This window comes from Elephas maximus, chromosome 4, assembly GCF_024166365.1.
Source record: "Elephas maximus indicus isolate mEleMax1 chromosome 4, mEleMax1 primary haplotype, whole genome shotgun sequence".
In the NCBI taxonomy this organism is placed as follows: domain Eukaryota; kingdom Metazoa; phylum Chordata; class Mammalia; order Proboscidea; family Elephantidae; genus Elephas; species Elephas maximus.
This window is the reverse complement of record NC_064822.1, coordinates 72377697-72398408: the sequence shown is the minus strand read 5'-3', so window position 1 is coordinate 72398408 and position 20712 is coordinate 72377697. Positions and strand designations below refer to the sequence as shown.

The window sequence follows — 20712 nt, the reverse complement described above, 5'->3', positions numbered from 1 at the left end:
CCCATCCCTGGTAACCACTAAAGAATGTTGTTTTCTGTATGTGTACCTATTCTTTTCTTTTTATAAAAGTGAGATCATACAGTATATGTCCTTTTCTAATTGGCTTATTTCACATAGCATAAATGTCCTCCTGATTCATCTATGTTGTTTCAAGAACTCATCGTTATTCTTTATACCTGTGCAATATTCCATTGTGTGTATGTACCACAGTTTATCTATTATCCGTTGATGGGCACTTAGGTTGTTTCCATCTTTTTGCTATTGTTAATGATGCTACAAGGAACATAGGTATGGATATGTCTATTTGTGTCACTGTTCATAGATCTCTGGGGTATATACATAGGAGTGAAATTACTGGATCATAAGATATTTCTGTTTGAGGAAGTGCTATACCATTTTCCATAATGGTTGTACCATTTTACAATCCCTCCAACAGTGGATCAGGGTTCCAGTCTCCTCACAACCTTGCTAGCATTTGATGTTTTCTTTTATCAGTGCCATTTTTGCAAGGATGAGATGGTATCTTGTAGTTTTGATTTGCAATGGCTAATGGATAATGATCGTGAGCATCTTTTCATGTATTTGTTGGCTGCTTGAATGTCCTCTGTGGTGAAGTCTCTGTTCGTTTCCTGTGCCTATTTTTTAAGTGGATTGTTTGTCTTTTTGTTTTTGAGTTGTTGAAGTTTTCTATGTATTTTACAGATTAGACCCTTATTAGATATATCATTCACAGAGATTTTGTCCTGTTCTGTAGGCTCTCCTTTTACTCTTTTGATACAGTCTTTTGATGAACATAAGTATTTGATTTTAGGAGGACCCAGTTATCTAATTTGTCTTCTGTTGTTCCTGCATTTGTAGTTCTGTTTGATAGTCTATTTCTAAAGAAAATTAAGTCCCATAGTTTTGTCCCCATGTTATCTTCCAGGAACTTTATAGTTTTAGCTTTAACTTTTAGGTCTTTGATCTGTTTTTAGTTTTTGTGTATGGCGTGAGGTATGGATCCTGTTTTATTTTTCCTCAAATGGATATCTAGTTTTGCCAACAACCTTTGTTAAGGAGACTGTTTCTTCCCCACTGAGAGACCCCTCGACAAAAATCAGCTACCCATGGGTGGATTTACTTCTGGGTTCTCAATTCTGTTCCACTGGTCTGTGTGTCTAACTGTACCAGTACCAGCCTGTTTTGATTACTGTCTCTGTAATAGTGTGTTTTGAAAACAGGAAGCATGAGGCCTCCTACTTTGTTCTTCTTCTTTAATATTGCTTTTGCTATTTGAGATCTTTTTCCTTTCCATATAAAGTTGGTGATCAGTTTTTCCATTTCAGTAAAGAACGATGTTGGAATTTAGCTCAGGATTGCTATGTATCTATAGATTGCTTTGAGTAGTATTGACATTTTTACAATTTAAGTCTTCCAATCCACGAGCGTGAAATTTTCTCCCATTTATGTAGGTTCTTGCAGTAGTGTTTTATAGTTTTCATTGTATAGGTCTTTTAAGCCCCTGGTTAGGTTTATTTCTAGGTATTTTATCTTTTTGGGGGCTATTGTAAATGCTATTATTTTTGTGGTTTCCTTTTTGGAGTTCTTATTAGTGTAAAGGAACCCAACAGATTTTTTTTGTATTGATCTTGTATCCTGCCACTTTGATGAACCTTTCTGTTAGCTCCAGTAGCTTTCTTGGGAATCTTTGGGATTTTCTATGTATATGATCATGTCATCTGCGAATAGAGATAGTTTTACTTCTTCCTTTTTCCAATTTAGGTACCTTTATTTCCCTTTCTTGCCTTTTTGCTCTGGCTAGGACTTATATTGAATAAGAGTGGTGGTAGTGTGAAAATCTGTTATCATTCCCCCCTTATGATCAGGATTCTCTTATAAAATCCCTGATCTAATTGTTCGGTATTGGTAGTGAGGCACCATCTATTTCTGGTCTCCTGGCTAAGGAGGCAGTTGTATATGGAGACAATTGGACACATATTCCTTTTCTTCCACCGGTTCCTGACTGTCTTTCCTTCAGTTACCCTGTTGGGAGTCCACTATGTGTCAGGCCTCATTCTAGGTGCTGGGCAACATCAATGAACAAATGAAAAATTATCCCTGCCTTCATGGTATTTACATTCTAATTGGGGAGAGACAGTCAGATCATAATAAATCTAACATATGAGTAAATCAGGCAGTCTGTTAGATGGTGATAAATGCTATGGCAAAAAGAAAAAATGGAGCAAGTAAGGGTACAGACTAGCAAGTGCAGGAGAAGGGTGGGTCTCTGTATTACATTGGAAGGTCAGGTTTGGCTTTGTTGGGAAGGTGAGATTTTAGCAAGGAGTTGTCAGAAGTGAATATCTGGAGGGAAGAGTGTTTCCAATAGCCAGAGCAAGGGCCTGGAGGAAGGAATATGTAAGTGTGTTCAAGAAAGATCAAAGCAGATGGAGCACAATGAGTGAGTGGAAGTGTGAGAACATGGGGTCTGAGAGGCAATGGGGGTTCAATTCAAGGACTTTGGTGTTTTCTTTTTAGTGAATTGGGAGGCCATTGAAGATTTGGGGTGGAGAATTGCACCTTTTGATTTAAGCTTTAAAAGACTCACTTGTGCTTCTGAGTTTAATGTAGACTGTAGAGGGTGAGGACAGAGGCGGGGAGACCAGTTAGCAGACTCTTACAGTGATTGGGTGAAGAATGATGGTGACTCAGACAACGATGGTGAGAAGTGATTGAGTTCTGGATATATTTTGTAGGTGAGGCCAAGCAAGGTTTTCTGATTGATTATATATGGGGTTCCAGAGAGAGAAAGAAAAAGGAATTGGAACTAGAGGGATAGAGTTGCCTTTAACTGAAATGTTGAGTTGAGTTCAGTTTTGAATAAGTTGGAGATGTTTCTAAGTCACCCAAATGGAGATGTGGAATAGGCAGTTGAATATATGTTAGATCTTTTGGAGAAAGAAGTGCAAGGGTGATTGGCATATAAATGGAATTTAAACCAAGAAACTGCATGAGATCTCTCAGGAGATGAATGTTGACAGACAAGATACGTAATGATCAAGGACTGACTCTGGGGCACTCCAGCTTTAAGAGGTCAGAAGGAAGAGGAGCAACCAGCAAAGGAGACAGAAAAACAGGAGCCAGTGAGGTAGGAGGAGAGTCAAGAGAATATGAAGCTCTGGAAACTGAAGGAAGAAAGCATATCCAGGAGCGAGTGACCAATCATGTAAGATGCTGCTTATAGGTAAGGAGGACTGTGTGTTGACATTGGAGTTGGCAATATCAAGGTCACTGCCTTTCACAAGAGGATTTTCAGTAGAGTAGTTTGGTCAAAAGTCTGATTGGATGGAGCTGGTTTAAGAGACAACAGGAGAAGAGGAATTGGAAGAAGTAAGTATAAATGATGTTTTCATGGAGTTTGCAGTAAAGGGCAGCAAACAAGTGGCTGGTAGCATTTTCTGCCCCATTTTTTGTCTGGCTACAAGGGGAATCCCCTCACATTTTATAAAAGTACAGTTTATATATAATTTTTCAGCCATACTTATTTTTCATGAAGTAGATATGTACCATCAACATAGAAATTTGGAACTAGATGAGATCATTTCGGCTAACTTTCCACCCAATAAAGGAACCTTCTTTATAATATCAATACAACAAATATTTTAAAAATGTCTTTTGTGTGCTACCTAGGGATCCACAGATGAATAAAGCATGGTCCCTACCCTTGAGAAACTTACATTTTAGTGGGAGGAGGCAGGCATGTAAACGTACCATGTGGGAAGTATTATTATACAGACATGTATAAAACGTTATGAAAGTTCGGAGGAGAGAGAAACTAGCTTTACTTGGAGACAGAAAAAACTACATATATCAAAGAGCTGATGTTTGAACTAGGTCTTAAAGGTGAGAATGAATTTTTCCTGACAGAGTGCTGAAAAGAAACCTTTTGTCAGATGATAATCCAGCTCCCGTTGAATGCTTATAGTGTCAGGGAGCTTACTACCATCTGAGGTTCTATCTGTTTTAAATATCTATAATTATTGTAAAAGCCTTTCTTATACTGAGCTAAATAATGACTTTTAAAATTTCCACCCATCTGTTCCAGTTCTTTCCTTTGGAGCTAATAGGCAAAGACTTATCTTTTTACCATAAAAGTCATTTGAGTATTTGTATCATATTCTCTTTTAAGTCATCCCTTTTTTTTTTTTGAAGAAGGGGAAATGAATACAGCCTCAGGGTGGGTTTTCTGGGAACTAGATTCTGAGATGGAGGTTAGCATGCAGCAGGTTTATTAGGGAGTACTCTTGAGATCAAACCCTGGTGGCATAGTGGTTAAGTGCTATGGCTGCTAACGAAAGGGTTGGCAGTTCAAATCCGCCAGGCGCTCCTTGGAAACTCTATGGGGCAGTTCTGCTCTGTTCTATAGGATCGCTATGAGTCGGACTTGACCCGGTGGCACAGGGTTTGGTTTGGTTTTGAGACTCTTGAGATCAACACCTGTGAAAGGAAGGGACAGGATGATTGGGCGGGATTAGGCAGAAAATTGCAGGTGTGATGCAGTTCCAATGGAAGGTCCATCCAACCCTGTGGGGAGTTCTGAAGATAGGATGACCCTCAGAGCTGTCCAGAGCTAGGGCAAGAGGACCAGGCCTTTATCCCTCATGCCAACCAGCCATTCAATGCAGTTTACCCAGGGAAAGGGACTTGACTTTGGGTGAGGGGGCTCTCTACAACTGAGACAATCCCCAAAGGGGGCTAATAGCTAATAACTACCTGCCAGGGGCACTGTCAGCAGCTGAAGCACTTAGACCTTTATTTCTGTAGGGCACCTGGATGATGCAGAATCTCCTACCCTACTAATTCTTTAGACAATTATTTTCTGAGCAGAGAGTGGAGTGAAAAAGTACCTCTTTTTGTTTCTTCTTACTTAGCAAATAAACACCATGAGCATCAAAGTGATAGGAACCCAACATAATGGCCCAAACTGATGGAGATTAATATAAAATTCTACCTCCTAAAATTCTAACTATACATGCTAATGGCTTATCTCAGTCGTGGTGGCCCTTTATGCAGGAATGCTCTAAAGAAGCTCTCAAGGCAAGCTGAAGAAATATATCCACGCAATAAATTTGACAGGGAATCTTCACTTGGAGGAGGAGATTTTCCCAAGGACCCCTGCACATCAACATTTTGTAATGACATTAGGAGATAAAAATGTAAGTAGGGAAGAATAGTGAGTGGCAAACTGAGTTATATCCCTGTCCTTCATCCTGAAATGTAACACTATTTGTGGTGATCACAGTGCATGCCAGGTGCCTACAAAAATGAATGCATGGCCACCAGTCCTTTACACCCCATGCACACATGAAGATTGCTGTTTGATTTGTGTCTGTGGCTGTAATTTGCAAGGCCTGTCACTGTTTGCAACTTATAGTTAGCCCAGAGCTTTGTTGAAAAATAGCTGTCCCATTCCTGTTTGCTGTATACCAGATTCATGTGTCAACTAAACTGGGAAACATCTGCCCAAGCTGTAACTATTCTTGATTTTTGCTTTGTTTTATTAGCCTCTCCTTGGTGTCCCAGACAAAATGGTCATATGAGGCATCCTTACTTAATGAAAGATTGGCAAGATATAATGGCTGAACTGGGCGTTGTTGGGGACAGAGGTATCAAAAAAGGATGAGTTTGTGAAGCACAATAGAATTAGAAGATAAGGATGGGGTGGGGGTTAGATGGAGCTATAGCCTTTTTCTCCTTGCTTGTTCTTACCGTAAGTCTGTTTTCTTCACAAATTTTCTAGCAGTATTTTTAGAACCTCATTTATAATTGTTGGAGAGTTTTAAAAGAAGCCTAACAGAGGGGAGGGACAGGTTGATATTTAATAGATTGGTTTTCTTTTAAATTCAGTCTCATTAGCATGGGCTCATTTACTATGAACACCGGAGTTTTCTGTCAAGGCTCTCTCTCACTTTGTATTTGAGCCAGCTATGGTTTCAATTGTAGATGGGACTTTGCATGTAGTCAACAAGCACCTTGTGATAAGATATGTTCATTTATCACAACATGGATAGACATACTTTGTTACACTCGAGATCCCTTTCATGCTAAGCCTGTACATCTTAAGGTATATTTGAAAGCTTTTATCACTGTACTATATCCGCTGGGCTTGTGGACACTCGGGTGAAAATAAATGTGTCATTTGAAAATCCGAAGAATCCCCTTTAACTCTAAGGGTAAGAAGAAAAACAAATGGATATTTCTTTAAAGTGATATCCATTTTGGGTGGGTTGTTCTATCACTATGGTTTGGAAAGGACACATGTGATATAATTATTTTCTTCTGAATTAATTCCCATTCCCCTACCCACCCATTCTTGGTGTCTCACTAAATTGGGTCAGTTCTATTCTATTCAATTCAGTTCCAATTGTGGTACCAACTGCAAATTCAGTACTTCTTCCTCTGACCCTAACAACCGGAGCTGGGTCAGAGCTCAAAAGTTAAAGGGCACAGTCCTCCAGATTGCCAAGTCTGTGCAAGACTTCAGACACCAGCCACAAACTTGGGGTTCTCCACAATGCCTCATTTCTGGCTGCTGGCTACAAATGTGGGGTTCCCTTTACCCCCTTAGGATGCCAGTTGTAAGCTCAGGTAACCCTGGTACCTCTCACTTCTGACCTGCTAGCTCCCATTACTCCCTTGGGTTCAATAGTTGACTAGAATAACTCACAGAACTCAAGAACTATAGTTTTATTATAGCAAAAAGGGTACAAATGAAGAGACACACAGATGAGGTGTGGGAGGGTACCCAATGTGGCGCTGCTATGTCTCGAAAGGGACATGCTACCCTTCTAGGTACATGGATGTCTGTCACCAATGAGGAAGATCATGGAGCTTCCATGTCCAGAGCCTTTATCGGGGCCTCATTAAGTAGGCACAACTGATTGAATCATTGCCCACCTGGTAGAACTCGAGCTCAAGCCCACCTCCTCTGAGGTCAGGCTGATACAGTGCTGAGTCTTTCTGGCCTGGCCAGCCCTTACCCAAGAGTCACCTCATTAACATAAACCCTCAGATCAGGAGCCCTCATTCAAAACAAAGACACTTCAATCACGGAGGAAATTCCAAGGTTTTAGAGGTTAGTCTCTCAGAAACCACGTTGTTGTTGTTGTTAGGTGCCACCAAGTCGGTTCCAACTCATAGCGACCCCATGCACAACAGAACGAAACACTGCCCAGTCCTGAGCCATCCTTACAATCGTTATGCTTGAGCTCATTGTTGCAGCCACTGTGTCAATCTACCTCGTTGAGGGTCTTCCTCTTTTCCGCTGACCCTGTACTCTACCAAGCATGGTGTACTTCTCCAGGGACTGATCCCTCCTGACATGTCCAAAGTATGTAAGACGCAGTTTCACCATCCTTGCCTCTAAGGAGCATCCTGGCTATACTTCTTCTAAGACTGATTTGTTTGTTCTTTTGGCAGTCCATGGTATATTCAATATACTAAATTCTTTGACAAAGTTAATTGTAAACCCCACACCCACTCTCCCTACTTTTCAGAATTCTGTGTCCTGTGAGGTTTCCTCTTTGATTATATGTTTGAGCCCAGGGGAGGGAACCATAATAAGCACAATTTTGCCTGTAGCAGAAAGAATCACCCCCAAATGCTCAAGCATCTACTCTTTCATTCTGGGTAGCTTGTGGGAAATGTAAAAAGTTCAAGCCAGGCAAAGTGAACAAAACTGTGGCAGAGCCAAAGAGTTGGCTGGTTTCATTGCAAAATCAAGGTCTTCGGACACCAGCTGGGTATTTCCCAACCTCTATTTTTTTTAATACTGGGTGCCCAAGAAATACTTAGGAATTTCCTGAACTAGGAACTCATGGTGTATATATATTTTTAAAGCTTAGTCTCTTGTAACTACGCTTTGGAGCTCTAGTCTGTCCCTTTGAGAAAGACTGAGGCAATTTGGTTAGCTTGAGTTGTTATAAAATGGAGCCATCAGATGGAAGATAGGGGACACTGACTAAGAAAAGGAATATCATGACTCAGAAGGAAGTCAGGAGACAGTGGACTAAAGAGAAGGACAGGGCTGAGGGGGTCTTCATTTTGTGGTTTCCTATTCTGCTAGCTATAAGGTGGGCATAAAATGCAGGGCTTGACAGCTCAAAACAGCAGGTGAAATACAGCCCAAATTAGGAGAATTTAAAATGGCTTCTCCTTCAAAAGGAGGGAGAAGACTGAAGATGCTTAGAATTGACAGAAGGGTCCATAATACATGGGCCAGACTGAGCCTGTGGCATTATATAGGTAAGAGAAAGACCAATTTTCTATATGTCGTTCTAAAATAAAGCTTAATCACACTGATCTTGAATATAAGGCATTTTAACTTGTAGCCTAGATATACTATTTGAGTCCAACTCTAACTTGTATATCTTATTATCAGAGTAGAAATTAGAGAGCAAACTACATTGTGCTGTTAATTTCATAGTTATATCTTTATATGTATGTACTGATCCAATCTTCTCCTGATATCCATACCTGAGTACCACCCACCTGCTGGGCCAGTGTACCTATACTACCTCCAGAAGTTGGCTTAACAGTAGATTGATGGCGTTTTGGAGTATTCACTTTGTGGTTGAGTGATGATCATCCACAACTGAGAAGTCCAAAAGGCTTAGAAAATGGAAGTGTGTATGTGTAACTCATTTGACAGCAGAACCTGAGCTGACCTGACATGAGGCCATTTAGAATCTTTGTCCCACTTTATGTGAGTTTTCATATATTTTGCTGTAGAAATATTATCATATTTGATATTTTAATGCTGCCCTAGGCCCTGGCAGTGGTCCCAAGAATTCAGATGTTGTTGTTATTAGCTGCCTTACAGTCAGCTCCCAACTCATGGTTACCCCATGCACAGTGAAATTAAATTCTGCCTGGTCCTGCGCCAGCCCCCAAATTGGTTGTGGACCAGACCATTGTGATCCTTAGGGTTTTCATTGGCTGATTTTCAGAAGTAGATCGCCAGGTGAGTGCATTGGCTGGGAATTGAACCCAGGTCTCCCACCTTGAGCCCTGATGGTGCAGTGTTTAAGTACTTGGCTGCTAATCGAACCCACCAGTCCCTCTGTGGGAGAAAGGTGTGGCGATCTGTTTCCATAAAGATTTATAGCCTTGAAAACCCTGTGGGGCAGTTCTACTCTGTCCTATAGGATTACTGTGAGCCGGACTACACCTGGAAGGCTTTGGTTTGGTTTCTCCCTCACTGAAGGCAAGAATTCTACCACTGACCCACCAATGCCCCCAAGGAATCAGATAGGGGGATTACAAACCTATGTTCATTGTTTCTGTAGTTTAGGAGATAGTGCTAAGAGTGAAGGTATTACAATGTTTGCAATTCAAACATATTTGATCTTAATGGCATTATATAAAACAGTAAATAATGTATATAAGCCTTTGTATCCTTTTGGTTTGAAACTGTCCCTTACCATCTTTGGTTTGATTTTTCTCTTTCTCTCTCTCTTTTTTTTTTTTTTTTTCTTTTTAAACTTTTACTGTTTTAGGATGAATCCTCTATGTTCTTCCAGTTTGGCCCATCAATTGAACAGCAAGCTTCTGTAATGCTCAACATCATGGAGGAGTATGACTGGTACATCTTTTCTATTGTCACCACCTACTTCCCTGGCTACCAGGACTTTGTAAACAAGATTCGCAGCACCATCGAAAATAGCTTCGTGGGCTGGGAGTTAGAGGAAGTTCTCCTGCTGGATATGTCCCTGGATGATGGAGATTCTAAGATCCAGAACCAGCTCAAGAAACTCCAAAGCCCCATCATTCTCCTTTATTGTACTAAGGAAGAAGCCACCTACATCTTTGAAGTAGCAAACTCAGTAGGGCTAACTGGCTATGGCTATACGTGGATTGTGCCAAGCCTGGTGGCAGGGGATACAGACACAGTGCCCTCGGAGTTCCCCACTGGGCTCATCTCTGTATCATATGATGAGTGGGACTATGGCCTCCCTGCCAGAGTAAGGGATGGAATTGCCATAATCACCACTGCTGCTTCTGACATGCTCTCCGAACACAGCTTCATCCCCGAACCGAAGAGCAGTTGTTACAACACTCATGAGAAGAGAATCTACCAGTCCAATATGCTAAATAGGTGAGTGTGGAGCAGAGGGCATATTGATGGTAAAGGTCAGAGGAGGTCTTCAAAGATTGGGGTTGGAGGTTCAGAAACTGGGAAGAGCAGCAGTTCAAGATGGCAGTGGGTTGAAGGCTAGCCTCTGGGAAGGCAATCGGTAACAATGATGGTGGGAATGTTTCAGATGCAAACCTTGTTGTGTTGTGTTTCTGGTCTAAGAAAAACAGCAATAATGAAAGCAACTTCTACTTATTGAGCATTTACTATGTCCTAGGTATTACTCTGTTTTACAGGTTTGACCTTATTTAATCCTCAAAACAACAACTCTATTAGGCAGGTTTTGAAATTCGTTTTCATTTTACCATATAAGAGAATAAGACTGTGGAGGGGTAAGTCCAAGGTCATACTGCAAGTAAGTGGTTCAGCTTGGATTGAACCCAGGCCTCTCAGACCACTAAGTACTTGATCACTATGGAAGATACAGTAGACTTTGAAGTAAAGGAGAGCCAATCCATTTAATCTGTGGAATGCTACTGTTTTATGGGGGAATGGAGAATAGGTTACATGGGTGTGTAGGTATATGAAGAGTATTCTTCCCTTAAAGGAATGGGCTTCGTTTTATCTCAGAATTTCTTCTTCATCTCTCTCTTTTGCTCCTTTGCTTCTTTAAGCAGTGGAGGCAGCTTTCATGGTTTGTTTAGCAAAACAAAGGTAAGGGTGGAATCTACTCCTTTGACCTCACTCACCTGTAACCCAGCCACAACTGCACCACGTCCTCCTAGGGGTATAATGTGACTGCATGGGGTCGATGATTCTATACTTTGCTTTTGTGATTTTATTATGTGTATAGACCTTCTATGTATTCACATTGTAAAAATTCAAACCATACAGAAGAATGTGAAGAAGAAAGTAAAACTCACTCTAAATCTGACTAACCAGAGATTATCATCGTTGAAATAATTAGTGAACAGCCTTCCAGAGATCTCTCTGTGCACATATACATATATGGATATAGATCTACAAAATGTAAATATAACGTGCTGTTCAATAACCTGCCATTCTTTCGTTCAACAATGTTTTGGACATCTATTTAAAATATACTAAGAACTCTATCAGGCATACAGAAAGATATCCTGAAAAATGTAATGCATACTCAGCTAACCACCAGCCAGCTAAAGAACAAAACATTAAAAAGTATACTCTGGGAAGGTTAAAGTACACGTAATGGAGGTTGAAAGGTTTCCTACGTGTTCTTGTTTAACTTCTAAAAAGGGAGTTGGACTATAGCCTCTAGGCTAAGCTCCTTTAGGGCTGAAGCTGAAACCAGCCTTAATGTTTTCATTAGTTGTAGCTGTGATCCAATCCTAATATTCTAACACCTAGAACTTTCTGCTCTTCCCCTACTCTTAGTTGTTAACCTTTTTTTGGGACAGGCAATCTTGGTTTTCCTCCTATCTCTCTGGTAGTTTCTTCTCAGTCTTCCTCTGCCTATCTCTTAAATACTGGTGCCTCTCAGGGTTCTGTCCTAGATCCTTTTCTCTTCTCCATTACCAAGAATCCATTTAACGTCTGTGTATTCCCCAGATCAACGTCTCTTTCCCAAACCTCTACCTAGAACCCTAGAGCCCCAATCTGTATCTCTCACTGTGACTGGATATGTTCCTTTGCATGCCATAGGCACTTCAGACTCACCATATCCAAAGCTGAATTGCTCATCTCCTTTCCCATTGCCCTTCTACCCTCTACTAGCCAAATTTACACTTCCTATAATTTTATAAAGGACACATTCTTTTTACTAAGTTACTCAAAATAAAAAATTCCAAGGTGTCCTTGACTCCCTATCTCTAACCCCTCATAGCCAATCACACCATTTTCTGTGGGTCTCAGTCCCCGAATACCCCTAGAGTGCTTTCACTTATGTCATCTCACCCCCCACATCCCAGGCCATCTCTCCTTATGTGGATTACTGCAGGGACTCCTAAATTATCTTCCTCCTCTCAGTTCTGCTTCTCTGCAATCTCCATTGCAGCCACAGTGATCTAAAATGAAAATGTGATTTCATCTCTCTCTTGTTTAATACCTTTCAGTGGCTTTTCAGTGCTGCTGTAATAAAGTCCAATCTCCTTATTATGGTTTATAAAGTCTCCCACAGCATGGGGCCTGCCTATCTTTCCAGAATTGTCTTACGGCATTCTCTTCCTGGAATACTACACACCTGGAATACTAAACTTACTTTAGTTCTTTGAAGATACCACGTTCTCTTTTACTTCCAACTCTTCTGTCTGTAAAGGATATGTAGAATCTCCTTTACCACCTCATTCTGTCTGTTCCTCAAGCTTTGGTCTTGGCATCACTTCCGCTGGGAAGTCTTTTCTAAGCCCAGAACTGATGTCACCCTGTGATGTGTCTTCGTTCCATCTTGTACTTTTCCAGTAAAACCACACTTTGTTGTAATTATGTGTTTTTTTATCTCTCTTCTTTGTAAGTTCTGTGAAAACAACGACCTTTCCTTTCTGTCTTACTCATTTTTATACCCGCGGTCCTAACGTAATGTGTGGCACACAAAAGGTACTTGAGATGAATGAATGATGCCCTCTGAGCAACTCAGTGCATACCTAGTCCACAAGAGCTTTCTTATTCTGCTCCTTTTTGTAAAATATCAGAGCATTCCCTTAAAAAAATTACTGTTTATTCAGTTCTATTGATTCTTTTTTTCTCCAACTTTTTTTTTAACTGTAAAATTCAAATCAAATTCAGATTTTTTTTTTCTTTTTACAAAATATTTACAATTAAAACCAAAGCAAACAGTGAGGGAATTTTGACACTAAAGCATCTACCAAACAACACACAGAAACCGAGTGACTACTTTAAAGTCCATAAATATAGGTCAGGAATCTACTCAACAGCAATGGGTATTACAAATTGTGGTACAAATTGTTAATGTGACTGGCTCCTAGTGAAGGTTGGAGGTTCAAGTACACCCAGAGGCGCCTCAGAATCTACTTACGAAAAATCAGCCATTGAAAATCCTATGGAGCACAGTTCTATTCTGACACGCATGGGGTTGCCATGAGTCAGAATCAACTTATCGGCAACTGGTTACCATCCCTCCAAAGCCTGAGAGCCTTCCACGTGGCCACTCAGGAAGGTAGTCCTCCTAAATCCTCTATACTCTCTTCCTTAGAGGTTGCTGTCAAGATGGTCACCTATGCCTGCCTCCATCTTCTCAAGTGTAGCAGTCCTAAAAGAAACAATGATTACACAGTACAGATTATTCATAAATTACTCAGGCACCACTGTAGAACAGAAAGAGTTCAGCTCCGTTTGATTTTCCCCTTGTGCTTGCTCAGGGTAGACTCTCTGCTCAAACGTAGAACCAAACCAAATCCATTGCCTTTGAGTTGATTCCACCACATAGCGACCCTATAGGATGGAATAGAATTGTCCCGTAGGGTTTCCAAGGAGCAGCTATTGGATTCAAACTGCTGACCTTTTGGTTAGCAGATGAGCTCTTAACCACTGAATGTAGTGTTTGAGAAGTGTCTTCAGACTTACCAAACTACTTGTCCACTAAGAGAGTTCCTATGTGAACTTTCCCTCATGCCTCAGTCTCTGACTTTCTTGAGTTCTGTATCTAACTGTCCATTGGCCATCTTCTGCTGAATGTCTCTCCTACCCATATACCTGCAGTTCTGGCACATCTCCAGTGTCTTTTCATTCCCTCCCTCCCAAATGCAACTTTTTATGGTTCTTGAAACCAGTCCCTAGCCTCTCTTGGGAATATTTTAATACATTTTCTATCAGGACGCAGAAAGGATCTGGGCTGACTAATGGGGACCATAAGGAGTTATCCCCATGTCTGACGTATGACCCGCGGGTTTAGCACTTGAGAAATATCAGTGGAATTCAATTAGGCACTCTCAGTCTGAGCTCCTCCTACTTATCCTGGTCTGAAATCAGGCTCTTCCCTCTTCAGTGATCTGGTCTCACTAGGGTCACTCTTTTAAATAACAAACCAAGCAACCATACCATTTAACCACAGCAGGAGATCTTTGCAAATCAAATTGCTGCAAATGGTTGGTTGTTTTATGAGGATGACTTTTCCTTTGGCCTGCTGCTCATCTTAAAGCAACAGCAGCAGGGAGGAAGGCTCCTCGGGAGGGGTCTAGGAGTGACCCAGCCCCAGGAGGACTCTAGGAATATAAAGTTAGGAAAGTAGCTTCTCCTCACACCTTCTGGAAACCCAGTAGCATTAACAGGCCCTGTCCTCTCCAGAAACGTTGTAAGGCGAGGTAAAGCTCCCATTTATAACTGGCCAGACTATGACTTTCTTTCCATTTGGGGGAAGTCTGTGAGGCAAGATGTAGGCAACTTGTTGGACAAGAGATTGTATGACATCCCTGAATCCCAAAGAGAGGCACCTGTTTGAAGTAATTCACCTGTTACCAAAGGAAGATTTTTAAAAAAAGTTTTAATAATTTTCTCTTTTGTTTTTGTTTTTGAGCGTATACATAGCAAAAATATGTAATGTTTCAAAATTTATATGTCATCTTTGCCCAAAGGCCATGCTAGACTTTTTTTTTTTTAATGGCATAAAAGACATTCTCAGAGAGGATCCTTAAAGTGCACAATTTCAGTTCACTGTCAAATGGACATTATCAGGTGTCAATCCAAATTCCTTACTGGTAGCTTCTTAACTAACTCAGCTATAGACTTGATGAATTTCAGATAAACAACAAATAATATTTTAGTATAAGCCTGTCCCAAATATTGCATGGGCCAGATTGATACTAAAATAATATTTGTTGTTTATCTGAAATTCAGATTTACCTGGGCTCCTGTATTTTTATTTGCTAAACCTGGCAACCCTACTTTGTACACTAAGAAGAATTAATTTTCTATTGGTACTTTGTAGCATTCATTTATGCCTTATTAGCAAATGTAGTTTAATGCCCTATACAACAGCCCAAGGTATGCTGTGTGTTTTATTCCAACTGGGAACTTCATTTGATTAAAAGCATTGAATTTCTTGTGCCGTCTATTCTCTAAGTGAAGGATCTTCTTAGTTCCTGAGCAAAGCCCAAAAACCTTTTGGTACCAGATGATCTGAAAATATTTAGGAAGTGATTAGGGCAGTTATCGAATCCCTTCTCTATCTGCCTGAGCTAGGGAAGAAGTGTTAGCTATTAAAAAAAAAAAAACCTGTCCATTAGTAGGTACATAAAGAACCCTGGTGGCACAGTGGTTAAAGCATTCAGATGCTAACCAAAAGGTGAGTAGTTCCAACCTACCAGCTGCTTCTTGAGAGAAAGATGTGGCAGTCTGTTTCTGTAAAGATTACAGCTTTGGAAACTCCATGGGGCAGTCCTACTCTGTCCTATAGGGTAGTTATGGGTTGGCATCTACTCGGTGGCAGTGAGTTTGGTTTTTTTGGTTTAGTAGGCACATGTCTATATTTTATCACTTTTCTGGGGAGCATTTAATGGTTATCTCCCTTCTTAATGTGCTCTCTGATACTCTGACAGTCTGTTTCTGTCACTCAGATAATGACACACATTCCACACACCTCTTGGCTCTCTTTATGGCCGGAGAACCCAGTGCTCCTACTATTCATACAGAGATACTTTTGGAACTTGTAGAAAGAACAGATGCTATTTGAGATAGACAGATCTTAATATAGCAAACCTCTTATGAATCTTGCCTAATTATTTATCCCCAGTGTCCTTTGTTTTCCTACTCAACATGTTTGCACCCTCCAAATTCTTACCAGGGAAAGTTGCCATCTCGAGAAGCTAGAATCCTCCTCCTGGCCTTTGAGGGATGGGGAATAGTGGCTTTGAATAACTCATGTGAAGAAAGATGCTCTGTTAGATTCTTCTTAAAAGAGTTGTGATGGACCTGATCTTCCCGTAACCTTGAGGCAGCTTCCCCATCCTTGAACCACTGTATTAGCTGGATTGTTCCCATGGGATGCCCACTTGACTCTCTTGGCCTGGAAAGTGCTGAGAGGTTAAGAAATAAACGAGTTGAGTCAATTAGTTTTCAAACACCGTGGGCCAGAGCTGCTTGATCATCACCCATCTCTTAGTTGTTATTAAATGTTCATTAAGTGCTAAGCATAGGCAGATTTATGGTAAGGAAAATATATATTATAGTTTCACTTAATGTAATTTACATGTGAACCAGTCAAAAGGTTATAGGAATGCCTAGTTATAAGTGAAATTAGTGGTCCTTGGCCTTATCAGAGAAATCCACTTGAATCTAAGGAAAGCTATACTTTGTTAGGAAATGTTTAGTACAGCAAGAAACACCTATACATAGAAAAGTAGAGACTCTATCTGCTCAGTGGTGTAGAAAAAAAAAAAAAGGGTACAGAAATTGGGACAAATAACCCAAGAATCTAGTAACTATCCTAAAAGATAAAAAAAAAAAAAAAGATAGTGCTTATTGCCATTCAGATATGATTGAATGTGAAGATTATTCAAACTCTTCTGCTTTCCTTTAGTTTTTTGCATTCTTCATTTCAGCTATAAAGATGGTCATTTCAGTAAGGGATCTTTGCTTCTTTCTCTTTAACCCGAAGCCGGGCAAGGCATTCTCAAATGTTTAACACTGAGACCCCTGTAGGATTCTTTTCCTTAATCGTGGTCTAATTCTATAACTAACTTGTAAAATTCAAAAATTATCCATGACATATTTGATGTTTCTTCCTTCTCTTCTTCCCTTTTCCTGTGCTCTTGCTCTCCTTTTATCATCTGTGATTGGGAGGAGTAGACAGGGGATAAAGAGGGGGAGCAAGTGGGGAAAGAGTTCTATTTCCCTGAGGATGGTTTTTTTTTTTGGGGGGGGGGGAGGATGCACGTCTGTGCTGGGGGAGAAGACCTAGATGGGACATTGTCTACGGAAAGGAATAAGCTGTTCTCGAAGAGGAAAGAAGCAAGAGCAAAGAAAGGCAATCGGTCTCATTCTCAGTAACAGATTCTGTCTCAGAAAGAATGTGGGTTGGTGAGACTGGCACTGGGTAAGCACAGGGCAGGGAGCCCTGGTGGTGCAAAGGTTAAGTTCTTGGCTGTTAACTGAAGGGTTGGTGGTTCGAACTTGCCCAGCAGCTCTGTGGGAAAAAGATCTGGCAATCTGCTCCCCGAAAGATTATAGCCAACAAAATCCTATGAGGCAGTTCTACTCTGCCACAAGGGGTCACTATGAGTCAGCAGAATCGACTCAATGGCACCCAGCATAACAAGAGGGTCACAAAGGCGTATACTCCAGTGCAGCCCCAGCTGTCAGCCAGGCTGAGGAAGTTATCACCTCAAGTGCTAGTCGCCTTTCTGAGTACTTACTGCAGGCTAGTCATCCTGCAGGTGATCTAACTTAATCCTTGCAAAAATTCTAATGCAACTATCCTCAGGAATGCCTTCCCTGACTGCCCTGTTTAACAGAGCAACTTGCACTTCCTACCGGCCCAAGCACCCCATAGCCATCTCTCCTGCTTTGCTTTTCTCCATGGCACTTATCTGACCTATTGTATATATTTTACTTTTAAATATTTTGTTGTCTGTCTCCTACCCATTGAATTCAAGCTCCATGAGGGCAGGGTTTTTTTTTAACCACTGTATCCCCGGTACCAAAACCAAATCTGTTGCTGTCAAGTCCATTCCAACTCATAGTGACCCTACAGGACAGAGGAGAACTGCCCCATAGAGCTTCCAAGGAGTGCCTGGTGGATTCAAACTGGTGAGCTTTTGGTTAGCAGCCGCAGCACTTAACCACTACGCCACCAGGGTTTCCGTCCCTAGTACCCTGATATATTGTAGGCACTTGATAAATATTATCAGATAAAAGCATGAATGAAAAGACAGGAATTATTATCCCCATTTTATATGTTTTCAAGAAGCCCTTGGCCCATGGACCCGCAGCTCAGGCCAGGATCTGACCTGGCTCTGCCTCTGTGGCTTGGACTTTAGCAGCTCACTGTGCGGCCCATCAATCGTGCTTTAAAGAAAGCTCAGCTTCCCATAGCATCAGAGCATTTCAGAGTTGGAAGAGACCACCATTGTTGTTATTAGCTACCGTCAAAGCAGCCTCCACTTGTGGCAACCCCATGCACAACGGACTGAAATGCTGCCTGGTCCTTTGCCACCCCTATGATCACTTGCAGATCAGACCATTGTGATCCATAGGGGTTTCACTGGCTGATTTTTGGAAGCAAATTGCCAGGCCTTTCTTCTTATTTCCTCTTAGTATAGAAGCTCCACTGAAACCTGCTCAGCATTAGAGCAATACATAAGCCTCCAGTGACAGATGGGTGGTGGCTGCATATGAGGTGGATTGGCCAACAATTGAACCCGGGTCGCCTTCATGGCAGGTGAGAAGTATACCACTGGACCACCACTGCCCATTACTCCACACATGAAAGAGAACTTGGCCTCCCATAGCATCAGAGCGTTTGAGAGTTGGAAGAGACTGTAATGCCCATCTAACCTAACCCCTTCAATACATGTCTTCTTAGTGAATAGATGGACAGAACGATGAATGGATTTTACAGATGTGAAAGCAACATCTCAGAGAAGTCACTTAGCTGACTGAAGGCTGGACAGGTGCAGAGCCTGTGTGTGCCGACCACCGGATGGCCCTCGCCACTAGAGCATGCTGCCTCTTAACAGCTCCCCAGCGTCCTTGGAAGGGCCGGCAGGCTGCCAGGACATTCTTGTTAACCTTTACCGTGGTCTGGCAACATCCCCATGACTTTTTCTCCCTTGGTTCTTATCCAGACAAGGGTGTAAATTCACAGTTAATGGGAATTGAAGCTGGTATTATTTAGGAATTGAGTGGGAGTCATTTCTCCATCTGCTCTCTTCCCACCACAGGAGAAAGGCTGACTGGGTGGAGGTAAGGATGGGGGCGAGTTGCCAGAAAACTAGAGTGCTGTCATTTATGATTACAGGCATGGGCTGGAAGCCTGAGTGAGGGCTGGACCGTAGCCGGCCAAGGTCACTTAACTAACATGAGCTTCTTGAGGGCAGAGATTGTTGTGTGGCTTCAGCATCCAGGCAAGCCCTGGCACATTTTAAATGGGTGATGTTCTCAGCCTTTCTCTTAGTTTTTTCTCCTATGGAGCTGTCAAGCAAGGATGCATAGGTGGACATCCCCTAGAAAGACTCCTCCAGGACCTGGCTGGCAGAATTTGGGAGAGGCGGGGTGTTCAGGCTGACTGACCTTCAGTAGTGGCTGAGGGATCTGAACTAGCACTGCAGACAGGACACATGCAGAGGCCCACAAATGGCGTGGGGCTAGGAGCTGGGGTAGAGGAACCTTCCCTCAACGTTCAGGATTCTGTTGGGTTTCGTTGGTGGTACAGCCTCTTCTGGGAGGGCCTGGTGGGGTTAGCTCACCCAGACTGGCACCAGTTCCCAAGCTGGGCCGGCTGGTCACACATGAAGGAACTGCTGCTGAGAGATTAGAGCTCCCTGCTGCTGAAATCTGTTCCCTCTTGTCCAGCTTCCAGCAGCAGCAGCCGGCCGGGGGCTGCCTACTGCCTCCCTCGCTGCTCAGGCTTTTTCTTCCCTCATTCATTACTGCTTCTCACCACCCCCTCTTTCTTTCTTTATTTCTTGCCCATCTCTTTTTCTATGGGGTGTTCAGATCATTGATCTTTTCCTGCTCCTCTCTTCCTTTACCAGCTTTCACTTAAAGGCTTCGAAAAATTCTCTCTTTCTTTGCCTGTTATTTTCTATATTTATAAATGACTGTGTGTGGAATTCTTGCATACACATACACACGCATTCATGTGTACATGTACTATATACTCATACAGTATGGATTCATGTATGTATATTTATATATGTTGAATGGGGTAGAGCATTAAGAAAACTGTGTGAAACACTTTTGCATATTAAATTTTTCCCAATTCTCTCTACCACTGAGACTGTTTAGGTGATTACATGATAAGGGTTGAGTATGGGATAGAAGTTGGGAGGAATCCTTTAAAATGCTTGCCTGGAATTAGCTCTGAAGACTATCAACATTTCCTTCTGACCTAATTCTGTTTTATAAGTCTTGATGGCTGGAAGAATGGTTGCTAAATTACCCCAGCACATTTATTTTTTGGGTAAAGGAGGTAATAGACTCAATAGTCAAGTGGTTCTATATACTTCTAAGAAATTCATAAATTTCTTCTTCTGAGGTAAAGTTCTTCCCTGATCAAGCCAAACACCCACAGAAGCCACGTTATGGGAATATAACAATCATTCTAAGTGGTCCTTTTCACAGTTCCTCAAAAGAAATTACAGATGGAGTCCAGTTGAGGATATATGTCAAAGTACACTTACAAAAACAGTTCCCTTCAGGTTGATTCTGACTCGTGGCAACCCCATATGTGTCAGAGTAGAACTGTGGTCCATAGGGTTTTCAGCAGCTCATTTTTTGGAAGTAGATCTCCAGGCCTTTCTCCAGAGGCACTTCTGGGTGGACTTGGACCATCAACCTGTTGGTTAGCGTTAACCATCTGCACCACTCAGGAACTCCTCCAAGTGCGTTTAGTGTTTGATATAAATATAAATACTGATAATCAAAGATTTCAAGTTACTTATGATGAT

At 41.6% G+C, this 20712-nt stretch overlaps 1 protein-coding gene across 1 annotated transcript in view; it reads left to right on the top strand.

Annotated features, from left to right (window-relative positions):
• Positions 1 to 20712, top strand: part of GRIN2B (glutamate ionotropic receptor NMDA type subunit 2B) — a 484741-nt gene that overhangs the window by 263872 nt on the left and 200157 nt on the right. The window contains exon 3 of the mRNA XM_049882524.1: positions 9537 to 10135. Within this exon, the coding sequence (XP_049738481.1) occupies positions 9537 to 10135 (599 nt within the window). The remainder of the gene's footprint in view (positions 1 to 9536; positions 10136 to 20712) is intronic.